This window comes from Nematolebias whitei, chromosome 4 (genome assembly GCF_014905685.2).
Source record: "Nematolebias whitei isolate Nwh7 chromosome 4, NemWhi1, whole genome shotgun sequence".
NCBI lineage: Eukaryota > Metazoa > Chordata > Actinopteri > Cyprinodontiformes > Rivulidae > Nematolebias > Nematolebias whitei.
The window spans coordinates 35443186-35456096 of NC_056501.1; the positions used below are offsets into that span (position 1 = coordinate 35443186).

Here is a 12911-nt window from a genome sequence, read left to right on the forward strand (position 1 = left end):
CTATGTGTCCCTGTGATGGATTTGTCTCTATGTGTCCCTGTGATGGACTGGAGACCTGTCCAGGGTGTACCCCGCCTCTCGCACAGTGACTGCTGTATATGGGCACCAGTGACCCCTGTGACCCGAAACGGAAGAAGCTGGTGATGGATGGATGGATGGATGGATGGATGGATGGATGGATGGATGGACAACAAATTACCTTTTGGAGCCAAGAAAAATCAAGATGGCTGCCACAGCTAATCAACATTAGCCAACAGAAAAACAGCTGTTACTTTGTCAGTTTATAGACGTTGAGGTAAAATTTTAATGTGAAGGTAAATGAGAGTTATCCCCAACATGTGAGCAGACAGGAAGATTTCAGAACATCCTTTATGTTTTAAGATTTGAGCACAAAGCTACAACTCCATGCCTTCTCACTATAAAAAGACCTGAGGCTCAAACTTGGACTAGTTTGCAGACAATGTGCACTTACTAAAGAACACTAGGATTCTGATGATTTTTGAAGTTTTTACCACAAAATGTTGAACTTAAGAGTGTGATGATGTCATACTCAGAATTTTTGAGCAGTTCATATTTCCAAAGATTTTACAAGCTTGTTTTACTCCAGCAAACGTTACAAGTCTTATTCAGTTTATGCATTTTGTCAGCTTAGATTATTTCTCAGAAGTCCACAGTGGAGAAAGCTGACGTACAGTACGTTGGCATTCCTGTCAGTAGCTGGACTCTAAAATTCTTCAGACATTTCCTACTCACTTACACACTTCCATACAACCCAAGTCAGGACGTGTGTGAGTACCTTTGGTGGTGATAACTTCTGTGAGGCAGCAGCGTAGTGTGTGTGACTTGGCATCCTTTTGTGGCAGGAGACACAGCAGCAGGATTCTGGCTACACAGCGGAGGAAAGTCATCTCTGAGTCTGAGCTGACCAAACAAGGGTGGAGAGGAAACGGCCGAGCAACCTCCTCTGGTCTTTGAGAAGAAAGCAGAGCGATTAGGACAGGCGACACAGAACTGTTGCCAGACTCAGATAAGATCATATAATATACAGCCTCCATATCTAATGCTGCCTTCACCTCCGTGTCTCTGAAGACTGCTGCGGTGTTCCTAAACGATGAGAGGACAGACGTCTCTGCAGTGGGATCACATTTTACATCTCGTCTGACTTGTCAAGATGATAAAACCACATGATGTGTGAATCACTACTCTCTCTGTCCACTCTGTGTGCGAGTTGCTGAAGGAAGCCAGCATGAAGCATTTACTCTGCAGCAAACTGCAGTGAGTTCACTCCATCAGTGTGCAGCAAATTACAGCGTAGGTACAAACACTGCAGGGCATGGAAACGACTGACAGCAAATCAAAAGTGCAATATGATGTTTCTGATAGACAACAGTGAGTCATGGAGCAAAGAAAGCTGTGGTCAGGAGGTGTGAGGATGAACATCAAACATATCTTACTGAATTTACTCTAGTTTATCACAACAGGACTGCAAGGCAAACATTCAGTTACACAACTGTGCGTTCTATGTACCGTGCAGACGCAGCGTTGAGGTCAGTGAAGTGTGAGTGAAGGATTCGGATGCTGTCGTTGCACACCACGTTGACGAGGTCTATATCAGCCAGTCTGGATCTGAGCTGCCCGATCATCTGCCACCAGTCTTCCAGCAGCATGGAGTACAGCTGGCCTTCATCCCGGCTCAGAGGGATGTACCAGGACAGGATGTAGTCTCTGTAGGCCAAGTCGAACACTGCAGAGAGAACGACCAACAAGAAACCAAATGCTCTTTGTTCAAATCTGAAAACAGAAACAGAAAGCTGTAGAGATCTGTCATCTCCATCTTCACTCGCTGCCCTCTCTACCTGCCTGGAGGAGATAAGGGCAAGGATGAATCAGAACTTTCTTCAGTTAAACTGCTCCAAAACAGAGGCCATACTGATTGGCACCCCTCACCAGGTTCAAACTTCAACTATAACGACTATTTCATTTTCTGGACAAGACATCCCCCTCTCCACCTCTGTTACAAATCTTGGAATAAAAATGGACACTCATCTTACATTTGAAAATCACATTAAGCATCTGTTTAAAACCTGTTTCTTCCATCTTCGAAATATCTCCAAACTGCGCCCATCTCTCACTTTTGCTGATGCAGAGAAACTCATCCATGCTTTTGTCTCCTCCAGGCTCGACTACTGCAACTCCCTGTTTACTGGAATACCCGGCAAAAACCTTCAGAAGCTTCAATATATTCAAAACAGTGCAGCCAGGATTTTATTGAGAGCTCGTAAATTTGAACATATTACACCCATTCTCCATAACCTCCATTGGCTTCCTGTCACTTACAGAATTCAGTACAAAATTGCTCTCATCACCCATCAGTGTTTATACGGAAATTCACCAGATTATCTGAAGGACCTTCTTGCTCCATATTCATCCACCCGGTCCCTACGATCACAGAACAGTCATCTCCTCCACCTTCCACGAACTAAATTAAGAACCATGGGAGATCGAGCATTCTGTGTGGCTGCCCCCCGCCTCTGGAACTCCCTCCCTGAATATCTGAGAGCTCCACAATCATTGACTGACTTTAAAAAAGGCTTAAAGACTTTTCTTTTTAAGCAAGCCTATTCTGCCTCCACATGAATGTATCATTGATTTTAGTTGTTTGTATCATTGATTTTAGTTGATTTTATCACAGATTTTAGTTGATTTTATCACAGATTTTAGTTGATTTTATCACAGATTTTAGTTGATTGTATCATTGATTTTAGTTGATTTTATCACAGATTTTAGTTGATTTTATCACAGATTTTAGTTGATTGTATCATTGATTTTAGTTGATTGTATCATTGATTTTAGTTGATTTTATCATTGATTTTAGTTGCACTCTGTAGCACTTTGAGATTTTTGTTAATGAAAAGTGCGTTACAAATTAAATTCATTATTATTATTATTATTAGAGATAAGAAGACTAGTATTCACATTTTGATTTTGTGTAAAGAGCATTTTTGAAATTACATACCTAGCATTCCTTGGAAGAATCCATATCACCCCCCACCACCACCACCTTCACCTTTTAAATCCGTTTCAGACTGAGATGATTTCATGTTGCGAAAAGATGGATTTGTAGCTGTATTGATTAAACCTTTACTATGATCAATCTCACACTTAAAATATGTAATGAGAATGACTCCCAGTTACCACCAGCTCAAATATTAGTGTGTGAATATCCTGATGCATGCTCAATAATCCAGGTAGAAAAATCTAAAAAAGTTAAATCTGGTCCTCTGGACATTCAAAAAACAAAACAAAGCAAAACAAGAAAAAAAAAAAAGTAGAAACGTTTCGTCTTTCATCCGAAAGACTTCTTTCCAGACCAACTCAGTCTCTTAAATAGCACCTTCTCAGAGTGGATCAACCAGTTTTGCTGCTGACAACCAAAACCAGCTGATCACATGGTCAAGAAGGACCATCAGCCTAACAATGGATCATTAGCACACTGATGGCTGTTTACTGTTCACAGAGGGCTGAGCGATACTAGCAATCACAGCATTGTAAGAGGGGGACAGTTGAACCCGGAGGCCTCCACCCCTGTTTAATGATGGACGGTTTCTTTTCACAAAGATGGCCTCCTTTACTCCTCTCTCAAACCATCGTTCCTCTCTGTCCAGGATGTGAACATCTTCATCCCTGAAAGAGTGACCGCTGGCCTGGAGATGAGTGTAGACCGCAGAGTCCTGGCCTGATGATGTTGATCTTCTGTGCTGGGCCATCCTTTTGGCCAGTGGCTGTTTTGTTTCCCCGATGTAAGACTGATCACAGCCCTCCTGACACTGAACAGCATACACAACATTGCTCTGTTTGTGTCGGGGGACTGGATCTTTGGGATGAACCAGTCTTTGCCGTAATGTATTTTTGGGGTTTAAAAGCCACTGGGACGTTATGTTTAGAAAATAAACGTCTCAGTTTCTCTGATACTCCCTCAACATACGGAATGACCACTGGTCTGGGTCTGGGTTCCTCCTTTTCACCTGTTGGCTGACTGGAGTCCTGTTTGGGTTTCTTCTCTGCTTTCAGGAAGGCCCAGTTAGGATATCCACATTGCTCTAGAACCTGTCTTGTGTGGGATTTCTCCTTCTGCCTGGCTCCTGAGCTAGTGGGGACGCTGTCTGCTCTGTGATACAGAGTCCTGATGACTCCTAACTTGTGCTCCAAAGGGTGAGACGCCATCTTTGCTTTGAGGATGCTGATGGAGAAGTACAGAGATGGTCAGAAAGAACTCCATTGTGACTTTGTGGATTTCGAAAAAGCATATGACAGGAGGACAACAGGACAGGTTAGACTGTTATAGGACATGTATGAGGACAGCAGGACATGTATGAGGACAGCAGGACATGTTAGACTGGTACAGGACATGCATGAGGAAAGCAGGATATGTATGAGGACAGCAAGACATGTATGAGGAAAGCAGGACATGTATGAGGACAGCAGGACATGTATGAGAACAGCAGACATTAAGGACAGCAGGACAGTGGTGAGATGTGCTGTAGGATTGACGGATGAAAAAAGGTGTCTTTTTTTCATTCAACCTTTATTTAGACAGGTTAATCCCACTGAGCCTCGGGACTCTGTGTAAACTTTTGGTTTTCGCTACAATCCTCTTGGAATGCAGAGAGAGAACATCCAAACTCTCGTACACGTCCATTCTGAGTTCAGGACTGTGAAACTTGTCGCATACAGTTCAGGATATTTTTGGCACAACGACTGTTTACAGCTTAAGATTCATTGTTCTTGAACGTTTTATAAATGAAAACTTTGTCAGTTCAGAAACCATCTTATCAACATCAAACTGGTTGGCTCACTATGAGAAGGTGCCATTTATAAGAGTGAGTTTGTTGTGGCTCCTCAAACTGATAAAATCTTTTGGATGAAAGACAAAACGTTTCAACACAAAGAAACTGTCCAGAGGACCTGACTTAACTTTGTTGAATTTTTTTACCTGGATTATTGAGCATGAACTTTGATGTTACCAGTTTACTGTAATTGCCGGTGTATGAGCCGCTGCTTTCTTCCCACGCTGTGGCTTATACAATGCTGCACCTAATTTATGTATTTTTTTAGAATGTGTATGGTAAATTCAAACCCCCCCCCCCCCCCATGGGCTAATGAGGTTCCTGCCACCAAACACATTTACAATAACGTCATCACTCCATCACATTATTTATGGATGGCTATTATTTATTTATTATTTTTGCATTTTATTTTGACAGACTAACAAGCTTCCTGCCATTGAAGAGCATTTTGATTGAAACACCTGGGCGGTGGGCGCTAGCTACCCATGACACACCCTTCTAGGTGTGGGTCATTGTGAGACAGAGTGAACACCACATGTTCATGACAAGTGCCAATATTCTCTCATGGTTACTGCATAAAACAGTATATGACATAAAAAACATAAACTAGTATCGGTAGGCTAAAAAAACTGTCACCACTAAAAAAAAACAATGGTGTATATCTTAAAACAGCTAAAAAGGTTAAATGAGAAAAATATATTTTACCCATAACCCCACTCTGTCAGCCTGAATGACCAATAAAGTACTGTACTCTCATTGAGTCACGAGAACACTCCCCTGTTTAAAAAATAAATAAATCTGAAACGGCGAGGGGATGGGGACTGGGTGAACGCAGATGGCAGGGATGCAGATTCCGACTCAGAGTTTAAAAAAAAAAGATTGCCATCAAAAACAACATGAAGATTTTAGTGGTGGACCATCGTGGTGTTAGATTTATGAAATGAATAGGACTGTCCATCAGAGCATGGACAGCTCTGTGTTAGCAGCTCCCTCCAGACTACAAAGAAACAAAGTTGCACTTTTCACTCAAGCAGGGACGGCGGAAAATTCCATCGCGTTTTGTTTTTTGTTTTTTTTTACCAGTCATGTTCAGAAAGGCATTATTCAGAATTTTTTTTTTACCATACTGTACATAGCCTATGATTCTGGTACATCCATCCATCCATCATCTTTACCTGCTTTTTCCTTTTCGGGTCACGGTCTTTTCTGGTGCCCATGTCCAGCAATCACTGTGCGAGAGGCGGGGGACACCCTACACATGTCTCCAGTCCATCGCAAGGACAAATAAAGACAAACAACCATTCACTCTCTTACTCACACCTAGGGACAATTTACAGTTACCAATCAGTCTAACATGCAAGTTTTTAGTCTGTCGGAGGAAACCGGAGCACCCGGCGAAAGCCCAAGCGTGCACGGAGAGAACATGCAAACTCCACCCAGAAAGACACCCGGACTGGGATTCGAACATGGGCATCCTGCTCGCTGAGAGGCAGCAGCTCTACCAACTGCACCACTGAGCTGCCCGTTACTGGTACATATTTAAATAAAAGTTTTAAAAAATCTTTCTGTGTAAGGTAAATATCGCTCATAGCTAGAGAGAATGGGGAGGGGGTGTTCCCCCTCTGCGAGTCACAACTCGTGTGCTGCAGAGCAGAAGTGATGCAGAAGTTGTATCTTTTTATCTGTTGCTGCTGTTGCACTTGAATTTCCCATCCGTGGGACAATAAAGGCTGTTTCTATTCTATTCTATTCTATTCTATTCTATTCTATTCCAATCAGGTGCATTCTACAGACCAGCAGTTATGGTAGATTGTTGCCAAAGTAAGTTTCCAATGACTTTTTAGTGTTAATGAAAAACTTGATGTATGTTGAAATTTAGGCCAGTAGCTGCAGGAGCACCTTCCACAATTTCTTTGTTGTTGTTTTTTTTTACTTAATATGTAAACCTTCCATAAGATTTAATAACTGGACACAAATAGTTGCCTAACTTCTTTGAAGAAAACACTAAATTAAATTATTTAAATATAAAGGAAGAAGCAGGTAAAGATAATGGATGGATGAACGGATAAATTGTCCATATTTGATTTTGAAAGGATATATAGAGAGCAACGATGATGCATTACCTTCTTTCAAGGTTTTGTCTACGTTGTGTGACACCACCACTCTTCTGCTTTGGCTCAACTCCTGAGGTGGCACCAGAAAACGACCCTGAGGAGAAACAAATGCAAAAACACCAAATTACTTCACTCCTGCCTCAGACGAGGAGAACAGAACAAAACAAACATGCAGGGAGGAAAATGGGAGTATGGACAGGAGGTGAGGGGAGAGAGATAACTGAAAGCTGTAATGGGCCAGAATTTGTCATGGCTCAGGATGTTTCCAGAGTCAGGCAGACATATGTTTGTGACAACCTCCCTCCAACAAGTCATAAGTCAATATGATATGGCATCAATAAGTCATCATCAGCACCCAGCAGCTAAACAAGTCTGCTGAAAAGCAGCTGATGGGCCTAGGCCAGCCACAGTGAGCTTTCAAAAACAATCACTTACCATCGACTGTGGAGGAATCTAAAACTAAACAATTACAGATCAAGACTGAGAAGCAGAAAGAAGACAGAGGAAAGCGGGCAAATATTTTAATTTCCTGACACCATTTTTAAAACTTGGACCTGAGTGTCAAGCCATTTGGAGACATCTCTTGTCTCCTAACATCCCATGAAATGACACATTTTAATATTGCAGCAAGAATTTCTTGTTCAAGTTCAGAAGAAGTTGGTTTTCAAAGTTTTCTGAGTTCAGTCTGGCTCTTTTGGGAGAGAGAAGCTGTTCTGCTGTACTGAACAGTCTTTTAATAAGACCATAGGTGGCGCATATCTTCTGGCTGACTCTTGCGGTGGAATACATTTTGGGTGTGTTAGCGGTGCTGCGGATGCACCCAGCTCAGTGACATACATATACAAACCGGATTCCAAAAAATTTGGGACACTAAACAAATTGTGAATAAAAACTGAATGCATTGATGTGGAGATGGCAAATGTCAATATTTTATTTGTAATATAACATAGATGACAGATCAAAAGTTTAATCTGAGTAAATGTAACATTTTAAAGGAAAAATACGTTGATTCAAAATTTCACAGTGTCAACAAATCCCAAAAAAGTTGGAACAAGTAGCAATAAGTGTCTGGAAAAAGGAAATTGAGCATATAACGAACAGTTGGAAGACCAATTAACATTAATTAGGTCAATTGACAACATGATTGGGTATAAAAAGAGCTTCTCGGAGTGTCAGTGTCTCTCAGAAGCCAAGATGGTAAGAGGATCACCAATTCCATCATTGCTGCGCAGAAAGATAGTGCAACAATACCAGAATGGTGTTACCCAGCATAAAATAGCAAAGACTTTTAAGTTATCATCATCAACTGTGCATAACATCATCAAAAGATTCAGAGAATCTGGAACAATCGCTGTGCGTAAGGGTCAAGGCCGTAAAACTCTACTGGATGCTCGTGATCTCCGGGCCCTTAAATGTCACTGCACCTCAAACAGGAATGCCACTGTCAAGGAAATAACAGAATGGGCTCAGGAATACTTCCAGAAAGCATTGTCAGTGAACACAATCCACCGTGCCATCCGCCGTTGCCAGCTGAAACTCTACAGTGCAAAGAGGAAGCCATTTCTAAGCAAGCTCCACAAGCTCAGACGTTTGCACTGGGCCAGGGGTCATTTAAAATGGAGTGCGGCAAAATGGAAGACTGTTCTGTGGTCAGATGAGTCACGATTTGAAGTTCTTTATGGAACACTGGGACGCCATGTCATCCGGACCAGAGAGGACAAGGATAGCCCAAGTTGTTATCAACGCTCCGTTCAGAAGCCTGCATCACTGATGGTATGGGGTTGCATGAGCGCTTGTGGCATGGGCAGCTTGCATGTCTGGAAAGGCACCATTAATGCAGAGAACTATGTTCAGGTTCTAGAACAACATATGCTCCCATCTAGACGTCATCTCTTTCAGGGAAGACCCTGCATTTTTCAACACGATAATGCCAGACCACATTCTGCAGCAATCACAACATCATGGCTACGTAGGAGAAGGATCTGGGTACTGAAATGGCCAGCCTGCAGTCCAGATCTTTCACCTATAGAGAACATTTGGCGCATCATAAAGAGGAAGGTGCGACAAAGAAGGCCCAAGACGATTGAACAGTTAGGGGCCTGTATTAGACATGACTGGGAGAGCATTCCTATTTCTAAACTTGAGAAACTGGTCTCCTCTGTCCCCAGACGTCTTTTGAGTGTTGTAAGAAGAAGGGGGGATGCCACACAGTGGTAAAAATGGACTTGTCCCAACTTTTTGGGGATTTGTTGACACCATGAAATTTGGAAACAACAGATTTTTCCCTTAAAATGATACATTCTCTCAGTTTAAACTTTTGATCTGTGATTTGTGTTCTATTCTGAATAAAATATTAGATGTTGGCACCTCCACATCATTGCATTCAGTTTTTATTCACAATTTGTTTAGTGTCCCAACTTTTTTGGAATCCGCTTTGTAGAATATATGTCATTGGTCCAGCTCTTCTTGAAGGCAGGCCTAATGTTACCTGTCCACTTTGCAGTGATTCACTGGACCAGCTCCCCTCTCACCATTGGTTACTTTCAAAGTAACAAACAAATCAAAAAGCAGCAACATGAATGTAACTTGTAATGCAACGTGTTATAGAAATGTAGTGTAGTAGAAAAGTACAGACACTTGATGTAAAATGTAGTGGAGTAAAAATATAAAGTACCCACATTTAACTCTACTTAAGTGAAGTACAAAAAATACATGAAAAATGTACTTTAGTACAGTAACGAAGTATTTGTACTTAGTTACATCCCAACACTGATAAAGACACTACTCTTATGAGTTGTGAAGTAGAAAGACACTACATGTTTGCAATGAGTTGTGACGTATATAGATGCTCTAGATGTTTGTAATAAACTGTTGTAATGTATATAGTCATAAACATTACATGTTATAAACATTACATGTTTGTAATGAATTATGATGTATAAACATACCAGTACTATATATGTTCATAATTAGTAGTTAACAGGATAGATATAGGATAGGATATAGATATTTGTAATAAGTTGTGAAATATATATACCGTAATTGCCGGTGTACACGCCGCTACTTTTTTCTCACATTTTGTACCCTATGATTTATATACAGGAGCGGCTAATTTATGTATTTTTTTTCATAATTTTCACAAGTTATATTTTTATATTTTATTTTGACAGACTTCCTGACATCTCTCTGTAACTTCCTGCTGCTGACTAACATTTTCCTTTGACAGGGTTGGGCACAAACCTGTTCATTTGTTCAGCGATAATGGAAAACAAACGGAGAATTTCTTACGATGCAACTTTTAAGTTAAAAGCGATTGATCTGGCTGTTGAAGAAGGAAACAAAGCCGTAAACTTTGCATCAACTTATCTATGGTCAGGCATTGGAGACACAAAGCAGTCAAGTCTGGTACAAGTTTTAATAAAAGTTTTTTTAATTCTTTTTGCGTGACATCTTTCTGTGTACGGTAAATATGTGTTTCAGTGTTTCCCCTAGTTAGCTTGCAATGGCGGGGTGCTCATCTCATCCATGATTTTTGCTGATGGGGGGAGGGACAGAGACATGTTTGAGCGCAGCTTGTACCAATAGTTTTTGAACGGGGGCGGGGGGCGTTCAACATGATGGAAGAGGCAATGTGAGTGCTGCCTTGGGCTTTTTAGCTAGAGAGCCTGTATTTTGCGCCGCTGCCTTAGTGATATGTCAGTGCCGGGTGGGGGTGGGAGGGGCAAGTTCAGTTTGGTAGACAGGGTGCTCAGTTTTGTTAGCGGGGTGGGGCACCCCGCCTGTATAATGGTAGGGGAAATACTGCACTTAAATAACGGGATCTCATTTTAAACTCACATCGAACATGGAGCGGAGAACAACAACGGAGAACAGTGGAGAACAACAGAAGGTTCTTGCCCCCTCCCCTTCCGTCCTGAGAGCTCAGAGGAGAAGTCGTCAGATTTATTTGTAAAGCAGTCAGTCAAGATTGGTACATAATATTTTAATAAAAGTTTTTAAAAATCTGTGTATGGTAAATGTGTTTAAACACCAATATCTCATTTAAGCTCACGTCGTCTCCTCCGACAATGAGAGGGAGGGGCTGTGCCCCATTCCTCCTTCTCCTCATATGAGCTCTGCTGAGTAGAAATCACGTCAAATTTATTTAGAAAGTACATTTAAAAAGTAATGAGTTGTGAAGAATAAAGACGCCTTAGACGTTTGTAATGATTTGTTATTAATGTAGTGAACTTGACCTGATGTCAAATCAATGACCTTAGGATCATATGGTCAGAAACTGTCATTTCATTGATCTGCATCTAGAAATACAGGTTGACCCATCCTGAGACTTTCTTTCTTGAATTAATCAAGTGGAAAAGACAATTCTCTATGATCATTACTATTTTACAAATGTTTGATAATCAAATTGTGTTAGTTCAAACAATGTTTACATGTTGAAGTGAACTACTCATTTTTATTTACTTAAACAGTAGTAATGATTTTTATTCCTCATTCAAAGAAGAAATCAGGGTAATATGCATTTCTTGATTTTTCTGTCTTCAATGAGCAAATTTGTAAGTGTGTTAAAGTTCGAGCTTCGGTCAACTAAAAAGTTTACTGAAAAGAAATGTCATGTTTAACTTTCACAGCAGATACTAGGAGTAGAGACGCCACTAAGACTGGTTTTCTCCAACAATCTTTCTGTCTGTTCTTAAACAATCCTTGACTTTCCATAACACCTTACATCACAAACCACACCTCTGTTCTGGTCCATCCACGAATCAGAAAGCTCTCAAATGAACCGGAAGTATAGCCCGTTTAAATGTGGCGACTTCCCAGTTCAACGGTAGAGTTGAGAAGAGATGAGTCTGAGAGTCAGAGAGTTCACAAAGAGTTCCAGAAGAGTTCAGAGTTCTTGGAAACCAGACAAGCTGAACCAGAGACGATTTTGGGAATTATAACTTCTGTTTGGATAACCTCACACGACTCCTAAGGTTTTAGCTGTCCTCACGGAGACGCTGAAAGAGTCAAAAGGAGAGCTCTACACCGACGCTGAAGCTATCGTCTGCAAGGTAAAAGTTCTATTTCGACCAAGCGTACCGTTGGCCAAGCTGATTTCAATGGAGCGTGCTGTTCTGGTTAAAACAGATAAATTCCCTCACACATCTCTCTGTAAGATAAATCTCAATTTTCCATCTTCAAACTCTCCTTTCTGCTAGAAAATTAATCCAGATGTTTTCATTAATGTCTGTGGTGAAGCAACGGAAAACCATGGCCGTATGGTTTTCCTGATTGATTAATTATGCTGTTGTTATTTTCATATTTTGCCAAATTAATGTAAATGTTTGATGTTAAACTTTGATTCTGTAAATAATGCCCCTTTTCCATTAGTACCGGTACGGGCCGGTACAGCCCGGCTCTACTCTACTCGGTACGGTACAGGTTGTGTTTCCATTATGCTTTCAGTACCGGTTCCAGTGGGCGGGGTTCAAATTGACGTCACGGCCTCTCACCAGCTGGTGGCGCTGAGACGCAGAAACTGTTTTCAGTACAGGTTGAGAATTTATGTTATTTTGAAGTTGTGTGTATGTGTGTATGCATGTATACATGTGTATAAATATATATATATATATATACACATATATATATATTTATACACACACACACAAATATATATGTACACACATATGTGTATATATTTATGTGTATATATATATATATATATATATATATATACACACACACACACACATATATATATATATCATATGTGATATATATATATATCACATATGTATATACACACAATTATGTATATATATATACACATATGTATTTATATACATATATATGTATTTATGTATATTCATATATATTTATATACATATATATGTATTTATATATATTCATATATATTTATATACATATATATATGTATTTATATATATTCATATATATTTATATACATATA

At 40.4% G+C, this 12911-nt stretch overlaps 1 protein-coding gene across 1 annotated transcript in view; it reads right to left on the reverse strand.

Annotated features, from left to right (window-relative positions):
- snx25 (sorting nexin 25) overlaps window positions 1–12911 on the reverse strand; it is a 72899-nt gene that overhangs the window by 49149 nt on the left and 10839 nt on the right. Inside the window, exons 2-4 of the mRNA XM_037675410.1 lie at window positions 6971–7055; window positions 1528–1744; window positions 797–969 (exon numbers count right to left, since the gene is read on the reverse strand). Of these exons, the coding sequence (XP_037531338.1) occupies window positions 797–969; window positions 1528–1744; window positions 6971–7055 (475 nt within the window). The remainder of the gene's footprint in view (window positions 1–796; window positions 970–1527; window positions 1745–6970; window positions 7056–12911) is intronic.